The 15135-nt window shown below is 35.7% G+C and overlaps 1 protein-coding gene across 6 annotated transcripts in view; it reads left to right on the top strand.

The window, feature by feature from the left end:
• The window catches only part of DNAJC13 (DnaJ heat shock protein family (Hsp40) member C13), a 115288-nt gene that overhangs the window by 75414 nt on the left and 24739 nt on the right, over positions 1 to 15135 (top strand). For all 6 annotated transcript variants that reach the window (XR_008619089.1, XM_007116577.4, XM_055089772.1 and 3 more), the window contains 10 exons: positions 698 to 813; positions 1363 to 1441; positions 2908 to 3043; positions 5725 to 5909; positions 6342 to 6416; positions 7523 to 7642; positions 9497 to 9676; positions 10377 to 10544; positions 12526 to 12639; positions 13960 to 14076. Coding sequence is in view for 5 of the 6 variants with exons in the window: in XM_007116577.4 (XP_007116639.1) it covers positions 698 to 813; positions 1363 to 1441; positions 2908 to 3043; positions 5725 to 5909; positions 6342 to 6416; positions 7523 to 7642; positions 9497 to 9676; positions 10377 to 10544; positions 12526 to 12639; positions 13960 to 14076 (1290 nt within the window). In the remaining variant the exon portion in view is untranslated. The remainder of the gene's footprint in view (positions 1 to 697; positions 814 to 1362; positions 1442 to 2907; positions 3044 to 5724; positions 5910 to 6341; positions 6417 to 7522; positions 7643 to 9496; positions 9677 to 10376; positions 10545 to 12525; positions 12640 to 13959; positions 14077 to 15135) is intronic.

Genomic DNA, 15135 nt, shown 5'->3' with positions numbered 1-15135 from the left:
TGCTAATTCCAAAGTTTTCCGTAATTTCTGAACGTTTCTTTAACAATTAAATGTAGAGACAAAAATTGGCAGAGAATTAAAATATCACTTTAGGGACTTCCCTGGTGGTCCAGCGGTAAAAGAATCTGCCTTACAATGCAGGGGACGCGAGTTCAATCTCCGGTCAGGGAACTAAGATCCCACATGCCATGGGGCAGCTAAGCCCAGGCGCCACAACTACTGAGCTCTCGCACCTCAAGTAGAGCTCACGTGCTCTGGAACCCACGCACCACAACTACAGAGCCCATGTGCTCTGGAGCCGCCTGTCACAACTAGAGAAGAGAAAAACCCGCACACCACAACTAGCGAGAAGCCTGCGTGCTGCAGCAAAGGATCCCACATGCCTCAACGAAGATCCTGTGTGCAGCAACTAAGACCCGACACGGGCAAAAATAAATTAAAAAAAAAAAAATTAAAATAAATAAATAATAAAATATTACTTTTAAAAAAATATAGCCCCATAGCAAATACCTTGCTATCTGACCATTCAACAGTGCTAGAAGGTGATTTTGGTTATTTGTATTTTAGAAAGCTGTTAATTGGTTAGCCTAGAAATGTCAGTTGAAATAAATACAGCACAACAATTCTGTAACTTAAAAATTATATTCTGAAATAGTTTTACTTTAATAGATATAAATTTTAATTCTCTGTCTTTAAGGTTAAGCTTCTAAAAGATACCCTTGATGCCTGGAAGAAGGAAGTAGAAAAGAAGCCACCTACAATGTCAATAGATGATGCTTATGAAGTGCTTAATCTCCCTCAAGGAAAGGGGCCGTGAGTCATTTTCAGTATCATCTTCCCCCTTCTTGCAGTTTGTGTTATGCATGAGGAAGAGATTTGACCACAGTGTGTCTAGGATAGTAAATGACAAATGTATAGGAAAGAATGCAGATTTAATTTATCATGAATGATGTTTTATAGTAGAATAGATATGTTAGAGGAAAAGTTCAAAAGACATTTTCTTAAGTATAGACTGAATTTGTTCATTTTTGACAAGGGTGATAGTTAAAATAACTTAGAATTATAGTTTGAAGTGACATTTTGAAAAGTTAGTTTAAAATTCTTAGTTCTTCAAAGCCCAAATATGGTTTTGTAATTTGAAGTGAATATGGTAACCTTGCATAGGGAATGGTTAGGTTTTATCTTTTATGTGTAAATATAACACATAGGAATCAGCTTACTTAAATCTTACTGGGTTTAATTTGATATCTACTATATGATCATACACAATAAAAGTAAGGTTCTTAAAATATCATTTAGATGATTGTGTAAATATTTTCATACACCTTACTTAATTCATGAAACAGTTTTCCTATTTTGTAGGCATGATGAGAGCAAGATTAGAAAAGCTTACTTCAGACTTGCACAGAAGTACCACCCTGATAAGAATCCAGAAGGGAGGGTATGTACTGCCTTTGGAATTACGGCTTTGGGGTTGACTTGCTTTTGCTTTATTACTATTTCAGCCAGAGAAAAGATATGCTCATCTTATGCGCCAGTGTCTGCCTCATAATATATGTTCAGTATATGTTTAATTAACCTCTGACCCACGTGCCCAAGTTTTCAGCATAAATGGTCTTCTCTGATTTTATCAAAAGGACTACCCTGTGACTAGTAACTTTGGGATTTTATTCTCTTTCCTTACCCATGTCTGTCTGAGAATTAACTCTAATGGGCAGTCACATGAATAACTGAAAATTAGGATGTGAGTGAACTTAATTCATTTGTAGGTGATGCCTACAAATGAATCTGGGTGATGCCACCCAGATTGCTTTGGGTAATTTATTTTTTTCTAATGACATCCAACTTCATATCACTCTTAATGAAAAAGTAGAAAATTTGCTTCAGACTTAAAGTCATCTGCTGCCAGCATTCCCTGACCTTGTCTTTTCCAGCTTCCTACTACAGTGCCAATGGAGATTCATAAAAGATAAAATCAGACAAGGACCAATAAAAACAGTACTCATAGTTTGTTGCTAGAAACTTGGAGTAATTTCCACTGATTCAGGGCTAGTGTTTTTTTTTTTAAGAGACAGGCAGTATTCCTGATTAGGAAGGCAGCATTGAAAAAATGCCACTTTTATATGTTTAAGGCATTTTAAATCAAAAGCCTGGGACATTTTTTGAGAAATCTAAAGCAATTCAGATTCATCTGGGAAAGAAAACAATCAATAGAGGAAGAAATTTTGAAATTAGAATTAAGTTGCTAGACTTAAACTAAAGTCTAAATACTAAATACTAAAATACTAAATACAGATACTAAAATACTCTATAAAACTGCAATAGTAAAATAGTATTATACTGGCACAAGGATCAACATATAGATAAGGAACATTATAGTATAGTAGTTTAAGAGTACAGATAGAGTCGGACCTGGGTGTGAGACTTAGCTCTGTCAGCAATGGGCTTTGTGACTTTAGGCAAGCTATTTAACATCTTAAAGATGAGGTTAATAAGGGTACACACCTCACAAGGCTGTTTTGATGATTAAGTGAGATAATGTATGTAAAGCATTTAGCACAGTGCCTGCCATAGTGGTCAAAAAACAGTAGTTCTTATCATAACTATTTTTATAACAACTCAGAAGCTATCTCTGGTGTGTATGAGTTTAATATGACATATATGGTATAAGCTACTGAAGAAAAATTTTCAGTAAATGGTGCTTGAGATCATTGAATAACTATTTGGAAAAAAAAATTGTTTCACCTTAAAAGTATACCACCTATATTACAGTTGGAATGAATTCCTTTATGTAAAAAACAAAACAAAATAGTAACCAAAGAATTTACTGGCAAAATACAAATCATCTGTGTTCTAAGTTGTAATTCGAGATGTTAACAAAAGTTAATTGTGTTTGGTTACATACAGGATATGTTTGAAAAGGTAAATAAAGCCTATGAATTTTTATGTACCAAATCAGCAAAAATAACAGATGGACCAGATCCAGAGAATATAATTTTAATTCTGAAAACGCAGAGCATCCTCTTCAACCGTCATAAAGAAGGTAAGGCATGTGTTATTCTCAAATTTTGATTTACCCTCCGGCTAATTCTACCATGCTTCTTGTTTATGCAGCCTATTTCTAATTATTATTGCAAAAGACTCTTAGAATTGCATTTTAGATATAGTAAAAGAGTAGTTTTCTGTAGTTAGACCCCAAATATTGTTTGTTTTATACCTTCCACTTCTTACCTATGTTTTTCAATAGTTTACATTTCCAACCAGATTTCATTGTTCCGTCCTAAAGTACATTTCTGTTCTCTGGAGGTACTTGGTTAGTTTTTGTCTTTAGACATTTAGCATTAAACATATTAAATGAGATCTAAAATGGACCTGGCATTTAAGGATCATTAAATGTCTTTTATAAGACTGTACCTATCCATAAACCTCTAAAGGCTGAAAACACCAAGAGTGTTCTGGTTTTTAAAAGCAACAGAAACTTTTCAAATGATCATATATATGCCTCACACCTCATTTCCTGTGGTAGCTTTCAAAACCCTCTGATCCTGTGAGACAGTTTGAAAAATTTACAGATAAAATAGGTGTGATTTTGTAACCGAAAGTGGGATCCAGCTGCTCGCCATTCAAAAGCCAATAAAGAGGCAAGGTTGGTGGAAAGGAAAGTTTGCTTTATTTTGGATGCCAGCAACCAAGGGCATGGGATGGAGGGAGGGCAGCTGCCTGTTCAAAGGCCGATTCCCCCCACCCCAAACCAGTGGGCAAGAGCTTTTATAGGCTGAGGGAAGGGGCTACATGCAGAAACAGTACAGTCAGCTCTGACAGTCATCTTAAAATTGGTTATGTGGTGGTCTGACCAGTGTCATCTTGATTGCTTTAAGTACAGTTAGTCTTCAGTTCCACGGTCAGTTTGTTCCCATTTCCTTGAGGCCAGTGCTCAGAATTGTGGCAGCTTATATCATGGCTATAGTCTGGTCATCATGTAGTTAACTTCTTCCACCTTGTAAGAGTTTCAGTATCTATAAGACAGCTCACAGGATCTGGCTCGGAATATTATCTGTAGCCTTTGAGGAGGAACTAAAGGTCCTTGACTTTGCTTAATGACTAAACTATTATTTGGTCTCCTTTGACTGTTTGCCTTTGTTTCTGTATTTACTCACTTCTCTGATTAAACTTATTCTTTGGCTAAAGTTTTTGCACAGGTGGAGGACATGGGGGGCAAGGACCATAGGGTCCTGCTCTGTTCAATTTCAGGATACAGGTTATTGGAAATCTCCAACATGTTTTCAGGGCTATTTGTGGTAGCCCTAACAGTAGCAGCCAGAAAGCTAGGAGCACACTGAGAATTTTTAAGACTCTGTTGAGGGTGGGAGTTGGGTTCAATATGGCAGGTGTCCATTGGCTTGGGAACTAAAGTTGGCTTACACACAAAGCGGGAGACCCATTTGCTCTATAGGATGATGGGAGAAAAGAGAGGACAGTGGGGATCTGAGATAAGCCGGAGTGTTGGGTAATTGAAGACAAGTAGGGTTCCAGTTTAAGTATTGGAGGGGACAGCGTAGCGATTGAGCAGCTTGGTCATTAGAGAACAGTGATTAATTGATTCACTTTTGCATATGAACTCAACAGAAAACATTTGTAAAGCATTTAGTTATATGGTATTTCTCACTAATCAGAATGAGTTTAAAGAAGTCTTTTTCAAACCATTGGTTGTTTTTTGATGGCTGTAAATCTATATTAGCCACAAGGTGCAGTTGTAGCTCATCACTGGTATATTATCAAGGTCCGAATGTTTTTTCAGGCTGTCTTCCACTTTCCCAAAGGGGGTTTATACTCAGTAAGTTGGGATGGGGGTCCTGATCTGATAGAACTTAACAGTAATTCACTCTTCTTCTTATGTATGTATGTGTTAGGACTACTGGGACCAGTTCCAAGGGGCTTTTTTTTTTTTTAAGCCATCTTAGAAATGAGTTAATTTAAAGCAGATTATTTGTCATCCTCAAAAGGCAAAAAGCTTTATGCTGATTTCAAGTGGGATGACAGAGATACTTATAAAGTCAAAGCCAATTAATTTACATATTTCTGCCTCATAGGTTAGTTTAAAAAAATAAAAGAATGAAAAGAACAGGAATTGAGCACCAGTATATTTCAGATTTCACTTTTAAATTTCCTTATCAAAATATGGAATTAGTCAAATACAGTTAATAAATTAATTTTCTATTTTGTATTCATAGTAACAAATTATATTCAGTATTTTCAAACGTTTATTTTATGATAACTGGTAAAATAGAAAAGTACTCTTGTTATTCAGAAAGCAGAATATAAAATATTCACTCATTTAAATCAAATGTTTCTATCTCTTTATAAAGAGGTATGGGTCTCTGGTGCATTGGCTATGTCTTGCTGTCTGTGATCAGGTGAAAAGTTATAAAGATCACGTGGACAACATAGAAAGCAGATATTCTGCAAAGGATCAAAACCACTCACTCTACACAAAGTTCAGTTTTAATCTACCAGAAAATACTCTTTTTCTAGTGGAAACATTTTAGAAAAGTTAACCAAACAAGTTTGCTAGTTGAAAAGATCCAAGGAATTTGTACTTGGTTTAATTTCTTTTTATAAACTAGAATTAGGAAACATTTAAGATATTGCATATTTTAATCTCTTTTTTTTGGCAACATAATTGAACGTAGTGTCAAAATTAACTTAAAACCATGATTATTTCAGATTTACAGCCTTATAAATATGCAGGCTACCCCATGCTAATTAGGACAATAACAATGGAAACTTCAGATGACCTCCTTTTCTCAAAAGAATCACCATTGTTGCCTGCTGCTGCAGAGCTGGCTTTCCATACTGTTAACTGCTCAGCCCTCAATGCTGAAGAGCTCAGAAGGGAGAATGGAATTGAGGTAATATGGAATGACCTTTGTCCTTGTCTTCAAGCTAGTTTAGGCAAACTGTATGTCTCTTAGCAATAAATAATTCACCAAGTACAAATACAGTTGATACAGTTTCTTTAATTTATTACAACAGATAACAATATTCTCTATATTATAATACCTAAATTAAAATAAAGGGAGCTTCATTTCATAACGTGAATTGGAGAATATTGGATTCAAAATTGGTGAGCTTAATATTACTTGCAAAATAGCATAGTGGGATGCTTAAAAAAACTTCAGGGTCCTTTGTTTACTTGTTTATTTAACAAATGTTAATTGAGCAAACATTTCTTTGCCAAGTTTCTGATATTAAAAGGTTATTAATGTTTTATCCCTACCAGAAAAGGCTTTTCAGACTCCAAGTCAAAATGGAGAGTTAATGGCTGACTTCTTTTTCTGCAGGTGTTACAAGAGGCATTTAGTCGCTGTGTGGCTGTCTTGAATCATTCTAGTAAACCAAGTGACATGTCTGTACAGGTAAGACTAAAACATATGGTTCCAAGAAAGTTACGCTAGACTAGTAGTTCAGACTTTAACATCTGTAAGAATCACTTGGAGGGCTCGTTAAAACCTGGGTTGCTGAGCTCTGCCTTCCAGGTCCCCTGCCCACAGAGTTTCTGATTCAGTATGTCTGGGGTGGGGCATGAGAATATGCTTTTCTAACAAAATTCCCAAGTGATACTGATGCTGTTGGTCTGTGTGTCACACTTTAAGAACCACTGTGCTAAATCATACGTAATCTGTTGGCTTATTTTTTTTTTTCTTAAAATAGAGAATGATATAATGAATCCCTGTGTCCCCTTTACCCAGTTTCAAACATTTGTCATTTTGCCATTTTTGTTTCACTTATCTTCTATCCCCTTCCTTAATTTCCTTCTCTACCTCCCTCTCCCATCCCTAGTGTTTTCATTGGCTTCTTTTCTGTTGAATTCTTTAATAGAAAATCCATCAGGAGTTCATTAAGATCACTGTAGATGCATCTTTTTATGTGGCCTTTTGTTTATGCCAACAAAATTTAGAATATAAAACAAATCGAGGGCTTCCCTGGTGGCGCAGTGGTTGAGAATCCGCCTGCCGATTCAGGGGACGTGGGTTCGTGCCCCCTGCATCGGCAGGTGGACTGTCAACCACTGTGCCACCAGGGCAGCCCCATCCTTATTTTTAAGTACAGTACATTATTAGAATTCTGGACAAAAATACTTTATTCCAAGGGTTGGCAAACTTCTTTTTATAAAGGGCCAGAGAGTAAATATTTGAGGCTTTCAGGTTACGTACAGTCTGTTGCATATTTTTGTTTGTGATTTTTGCAACTCTTTCAAAATGTAAAAACCATTCTTAGCTTTCTGGCCATACAAGAACAGGGTTGACTTGGCCTGTTAGCCTTAGCGGCCATGGTTTGCCAACCCTGCATCTATAGGGAATCTTAACCAGAAATACTAATAATTAAATAGAAATGTTCTGTTTAATTTTGGAGTGTCATACATACCATTAAGCATTATTCACGAATCTCCGCTGATTTGAGGGCTGTCTTAAATAAGGAATGCACATTTGACTTTTTTTTTTCTCTCTTGTGTTGTCTGCAGGTGTGTGGACACATAAGCAAATGCTATAGTGTGGCCGCTCAGTTTGAAGAATGCCGAGAGAAGATCACAGAAATGCCTGGCATCATCAGGGATCTCTGTCGGGTGCTCTATTTTGGCAAGGTAGAGGTCATCTTTCCCACTTTCTGGATTCAGTCAGCAGTGGGATTTCTTGTCAAGTAGCCGGTCCCCAATTTATTAACTAGTTGTTTTCCTAAAATTATTTTCAAGTAAATTACATTTTTCACTGAAGCCTTGCTGTAAATGGTGGCTTTTGTTCCTGGGCTGGCCCACAAAGAGTAAGACTAGAGTGACATATCTAGAGGGAAGTTGGTCTCATGTGAACATTTGAACAGAGGCAGGGAAGCAAGAGAGAAGACTAGACTAAATCAATCTAATGAAAGTAAAGGACCACGTAAAACCTGAAACTTAAGAGCCAAGTCATTGCCTGGTGGAAAAGCTGTAGGGATCTGAGAGCTTGCTGTTTCCTCCCAGTCTAGTACTGCCAAGGGAAGTTGTCTGTGGGTGGTGTGATAGGTGGCTGGGAAGGAGAGTGATTTCTCAGGTAACTGGGCAGAGTGACAGTTGTGTTGGAATAGAACAGGATTGGGGTGCTGATCCCAGGCTAAGGTATCTAGAAATAAGGAATCTGATGAAAATAATGTCCTCAACTATATTTACTTGATGTCCTTAGAAGTGTTTAATAAGAATGCAAACTCTGGTATAAAGAAGTAAATCTGTACACCTGCACCAAAGATATCATTGATACACTTAAGATCACTAGCACGTGCATTGCTATTAATGCCTTAGCAGTATTTTTAAAAATTAAAAATACAAGAAGTGAAACAAAGAAAACTGTATTCCCAAGTCTTTGACACTAACTATCCTCAAAGATAGTAATTCTGTTACAAGTCAAAACCACAATGAGCTATCACCTCACGTTAGTGAGACTGGCTATCACCAAAAAGTCTACAAATAATAAATGCTGGAGAGGATGTGGAAAAAAGAGAACCCTCATACACTGTTCACAGGAATGTAAATTGGTACAGTACAGCCACTGTGGAAAACAGCATGGAGGTTCCTTAAAAAAACTAAAAATAGAGCTACCATATGATCCAGCAGTTCCACTCCTGGGTACATATCTGGAAAAATGAAAACACTAATTTGAAAAGATACATGCACCCAACGTTCATAGCACTATTTACAATAGCCAAGACATGGAAACAGCCCAAGTACCCATCAACAGACAATTGGTTTAAGATGTGTGTGTATACACACACACACACACACACACACACACACACACACACACACACGCAACAGAATGTTATTCAGCCATAAAAAAGAATGAAATACTGCCATTTGCAGCAACATGAATGGATCTTGAGACTATTATGCTTAATGTAATAAGTCAGAGAAAGACAAACACTGTATATCACTTATATTTGGAATGTAAAAAATAATACAAATGAATGTATATACAAAACAGAAACAGACTCAGACATAGAAAACAAACTATGGTTACCAAAGAGAAAAGGGAGAGGGAGGTGAGAAGGGACAAATTAGGAGTATGGGATTAACACATAAAACTACTATACATAAAATAGATAGTAAGGATCTACTGTATAGCACAAGGATTTATACCCAGTGTTTTATAATAACCTATAATGGAATATAATCTGCAAAAAAATCAAATCTCTATGCTCTACACCTGAAACTAACACAATATGGTAAATCAACTATACTTCAATTTAAAAATTAATTAATTTTCTAAAAATAGTAATTCTGTGTCTTTTCACAGGGTTACTTTTAATTTTAGACTTTAAAAGATATAGGATTCAGATATAAACTGGAATTGAAAATATAAGAGGAGGTAAACACACAATAAGTTAGCTAGCTTGACATACATTCACAGTCTCTTTCTCTTGGGAGCTTTTTTTTTAATCCTGTAATTAATTCCATTATTCTTATTCTCAGAGTATTCCACGGGTGGCAGCTCTTGGGGTAGAATGTGTCAGCTCTTTTGCTGTGGATTTCTGGCTACAGACACACCTATTGCAAGCTGGAATTTTGTGGCATCTGCTTGGTTATCTGTTTAATTATGACTACACACTAGAAGAGAGTGGTATTCAGAAAAGTGAAGAAACAAACCAGCAGGTAACCTTAACACTACTTTAACATTGAATTTGAACCCATACCATAGGTTAATGCAAAGCAAAGCCCTAGCTTAAAGCCTCAAAGGCATAAACTGTTTTTTCAAGATTATTAAGTTTATTGCTCTTTAAGCCCCAAAACTTTTATCTTAACCACTTATCCCGGAAGGATTCAAGGCAAGGGAATTTGCAATAGCATATTCTGGACATAACTTAATCTTTTCTTGATTACTCAGAGTCACCTTTATTTTTGTAAAATTATGGTTGTGTATCACAGGGAGATCATAACAGTGCTGTTGGGGCTAGCTCCCCTAAACACTTGAGAACTTACCTGATTTTTACAGATATTTTTTTCTGTCTGTCCTTTCCTGTTCACTGTCATTCATTACTCATATTGTGATATGGGCCTCTAGCGATCAGATCTACCTACCCATCCCTGTTCCCCACCCTGTCCCCCATCGCTTCTTCCAGTTATCTACAAGATACCATATTAGGTATAAATGAGTACATAGATTCTGATGGTCTTCATATAAATAAAAGAATAAGCTCTGACATCAGTGTTAGGGACTTTTCTGTTTCTTTTTTTTTTTTGCTTTCTGTTCCTTAATATGTTCCATACCATTTTGATTCCATAAAGGAACTGTTGCCTGTGTAAGATAAGAGATCTATTTTAATGTCTTAACGTCTTAATTTTTTTGTAACAGGAAGTAGCCAACAGTCTTGCCAAACTGAGTGTCCGTGCTCTAAGTCGCCTTGGAGGGTATCTGCCTGAAGAACAAGCAACACCAGAAAATCCAACCATAAGGAAAAGTGTAGCTGGCATGCTGACCCCCTATGTTGCTAGAAAACTTGCTGTAGTTAGTGCTACTGAGGTATGTGCTTCAGAAGTAGCCTGCGTTTTTGATAAATACTGCAAGATTCTTTAGATAGTAGAGGAATATAACAATATTGATTGCTCTTGGAAACCTAAAAATTGAAAATGCTCACATGTTTGTTCTCTCAACTAAGAAATTTGGTTTGTTGTTGTGGCTTGATGCTGATGTTATCAGCTCTACAAGTCCAGTCTCTCTGTAAGGGTAGATTAACTTCATGTTTCTCAGCTGTAGAGCTCCCCATAATTCTTGATAATATTGAATCAGAAAGGAACAGGACAAGAGAGGGAACTTGGAATGGACAGAGGACTGGGAGTCAGGAGACCCAGAGTCTATTTTTAGCTATTTGTTATAAGCTATAACTTACTTACACTCAGCATTGAAATCCTAAAAGTCAATATATATACACATATGCATTCATGACAAAAATAAGTATGATCATGGCAGATCGCCCAACCTCTTCTGTGAGAATCATTGAGAAACAATCTAAGCATTAGAGAATTAACCTATAGAAATCCATTAAATAGAATATCTTGAAGCCTCAAATTGTGAAGGTATATGGCAAGACATTATAAGATGTTTAAAGTATTTTAAGTGAAAAGGTTAAATCCCATTTTTGGTATTAAAAAAATGAATGAATGGATGGATCTGTATCAATATGTTAACTGTCGTTATCCCTGAATTGTAGGCTATTTTATTTCATTTTCTCTGATGATCATCTAAAAGTTTTAGAAGAAAAAAGGCCTCAGTGTTCCAAATGTAAAATATTTTTAGAATTTATAAACAGCTTATTTGTTTTTTTAATCTAATCTGATTGAGTCTGTTTTTTAGTGCAAGACATTGCCTTTCAGATCCCCTGAGTAAGAGGGAAGAGCTTTAGATGCCAATCTTGATCTTGGTTCTTTTTCCGGATTTTGTGTTCACCAGTGTGAAGTATTTTGCTGACTGAAAACATTCTTTCCAGAAATACTAACAAGTTGTTGATTAACTGCTACAGGAAAGAAGAAAAAAAAAGTAATACTTCAAAATTTTGGCCTGGACTCCATCTGGATTTAATAAAATGCTTATTTTAAACTGCCGCTTCTCAGAGTTTTAAAATTTTCTTCATGATAAATTTTTTCAGTCATTTTACTTAACTAGTTCATGTTTTGAAAACAAGGGTTAGATGTCTTTTTGTAAGATGGAGGTAATAACCCTCTGCTTTTCCTCCTAGCACAGAGCTCTGTAAATGTAAAGTGTAAAAAGTTCTTATTAAAACATTTAGGGAATTCCTGGTAGCCCAATGGTTAGGACTCTGCTCTTTCACTGCCGAGGGCCCGAGTTCAATCCCTAGTCAGGGAACTGATACCCCACAAGCCACAAGGCACAGCCAAAAAACAGCAACAAAAAACATTTAAAGGAGAGTTATATGTCTATGTGTACACTTAAAATTGAGGAGAGCTAAACAAAGGGAAAGCACCCTGGATGGCTAAGCAGGCATAATCTATGTCTGCAGAACTACAAGGTTTGGCCAAGAAAATCGGAACTGAGTCTCTGCCCATAAATTTTACTTCCCTTCCTAGGAGTATGCTTCATAAAGACTTAGATTTTGTTTTCAAATATATGTATGTAAAGGCAGTATGGTATGATTCTTTTTAAGCTTACGTTTACTGAGTTTATAAAATGCTTTAACACAGAATATCGTATGTAATTTTCACAAAGCAGAGGAAATGTTAAGAATGTGAAGTCAAACAGACTCAAATTTGAATCCCAGTTTCGCCACTTAAGGATTGTGAGACCTGGGGCAAATAATTTGATCTTTCTCAGTCTTGATTTTTCTCAGCTGCAAAATGGAAAATATTAACAAACTTGCTAGAATTATTGAGATCTGTTATATTTAAGGCACCTATTACAGTGCTTGGCATGTCATAGACAATTTTAATGAATGGTAATTTCAATATATTTCCTAAATATTATAGAACAGTAATGTTCTTTCTCCTAGATTTTGAAGATGCTTAACAGTAACACAGAGAGCCCCTATTTGATATGGAACAATTCTACAAGAGCAGAATTACTTGAATTTCTTGAATCCCAACAAGAAAACATGATTAAAAAAGTATGTTATTGTTTTATAAATTTCTTACTCTAATGGAATCTCTGGAAATATAACTTAGTATTGGCGAAACAGAAACCCATTATTTCTCCATAGGGTGTTGATAAAGTCTGTAGCTTTTGCTACCTAATATTTGGCCCATTTAATAATAACATTCTTATTGTATTTAATATACATTAGGATTTTTTGTTGTGTTTTTAGTTACGACTTACATATAGCTGTCTTCTATTTTAACCAGTTTTTGTGCCCAGAAGCTCTGTTTTAATTGTTCTCTTTAGCCTCTTTTCCCCAGTAAATTAAAGTTGCTTTCTGGTATCAAAATTGAATAATTTCTTCTATCCTGCCACCTTCTAGAGGAGAAGCTATTAAGCCATGAAAAAAACAAAAGACAGTAAGTAGAATGGGAGATAAGGAGAAGGCCTAGATAAAACATACATTAGATGGTTGAGTCTTGATGGTTTAGAAGAAGTTGTGTTTTGGGGTTTGGACTTCATTAAAGAGTACCATCACTGGGTGTCCTGAATTATTCAAAATTTAGTTTTGAATTCATTTCATGATAGTCACTCAGAGCTCTTCATTGATAGAAGTTTTGAGAATTGCAGAGCTAGGGAGAACAAGTCTCAGATTTCTATATATCATCTATTTATTCTTTTACCAGGAGAGAACATCATTCTCTCTTCGTTTAGCCCTTTACAACTTACTATACACTTTTATATATTATTTTAGTCCAACCTAAATTTTGAGTGATTTCCACCTAAATCTTCTTGGGGCTATTTTTTTCCCATTCCTCTTTCCTGTCTTTTTCCTTGTCCTTAAATGGAAATTCATCTTGATTTGTCAACCCCTCTACTATTACCTTGCTTTTTTATTCAGAGACCCTGTTTTCCAGCACTTTTCACCCAATGTATTACTTTTTAAAACCAGTCCAAATGTGTTCATTTCTTAGCTCTATCACTGTATATCTGACTGGGCCAAATGTTTGCTGAGCAGAGAGAGAAGAGCCACGTGTCATACTTGCTTATGAACACTTCATTGGCTGACCTTAGTGATCCTTTGAAATTTTGAAATGAGTTACAATATTGATCTTTGGATTAAGAAATAACATGATTCTATGCCTTTTCCAGAGTCCATATTACTGATCACAAACATTAAAATTGCATAGAGTGCTGTGATGTGTATCCCACCACATTTTTCCCTCTGGAAAATGAATGGATCTTTCAAGTTATTTATCTGCTAAGTTATTAAACTAAATATGGATAGATTAATAAACAGACACTAATGATTCCAATTTACCTCTAACAGTCTGTTTTCTTTTTTAAAAAGGGTGACTGTGACAAAACCTATGGATCAGAATTTGTCTACAGTGATCATGCCAAAGAACTTATTGTAGGGGAGATTTTTGTTAGGGTCTATAATGAAGTCCCTACTTTCCCACTTGAGGTAAGCTCTCTACTTTTAATTTTGTCTGACACCTTTGATCATTAGTTATTGAAAGCTACTAGTTTATTCACACTGTATACATTGAAATAATACCTGTTTTTTTGCAAATGCTTTATACTAATTTGGGTGTGTGATGGGGTGACCATTGATAACTTATGATCCTCTTTATTTTGAATGTTAAAGAATTTAATTTTGTGGATTCATGAATAAGAATTTATTCCTTTCCCAGCTGTTCCTGATATTTTATGCATAATGCTACCCCACTGTATCACGTATATATGCCTGCAGCTTTACTATTCTCTCATGGAAGTGTAAGGCCATTTACATACTCATTCCATCATGTTGAATATCAGACCACCAGTCAGTAGTCCGTCTCTGGCCCATTTTTAGAAGAAAATAAGAAAATAGAGGTGGAAAGCAAAGAGAAGTTTTAGAAGATGACTGGGGTCACACCAGGTCATCTCTTGTGATGATCCCAAATCACTTCCGGAAGCAAATGATCTTCTTTTCCTTCCGTAGTGCTTGGAAATCATGTAGGAAATTTTTGTTGTAGCTTTTTTTGGAGGGGTGGCAAAGAGAATTTGTTGGTTGATTGGTTTGTAAGGAAGAAAGAAGTGAGGCTATTTCTCTAAAACAAAGAGTTTGCTCTTAGAAAAAAAAAAGAATTTACTAAACTGTAACATTTACTATTTATCACAGAATAATATCTATAAATAGCTGCTAAGCAGAATGAGTTCGGTGATTTGTGAAATGTCTTTGAAAACTGTCCTTTGAATTTATAATCTAAATATATATAATTTTTAAATATAAAAATATAACCAAATTGTATAAGTTACATATCATACTGTCAATACCTTGGTAAAGGGAAGACATACTCATCTCAGAATTATTATACTGAGGTACTGATGGAGTATATCAAATCTCTAATGGATTTGGACAAAAATGTTAAACACTTCCTAATGCAATTGGGTTTTGTCCCCTTTCTCCCCCTCTCCCCACTTAATCCATAGGTATATTCATGTGTATGTATAATTTAATCACTTTCATGGCTTGAAGTAT

This window comes from Physeter macrocephalus, chromosome 1 (assembly GCF_002837175.3).
Source record: "Physeter macrocephalus isolate SW-GA chromosome 1, ASM283717v5, whole genome shotgun sequence".
Classification (NCBI taxonomy): Eukaryota; Metazoa; Chordata; class Mammalia; order Artiodactyla; family Physeteridae; genus Physeter; species Physeter macrocephalus.
This window is presented reverse-complemented; position numbering and strand designations above follow the sequence as displayed.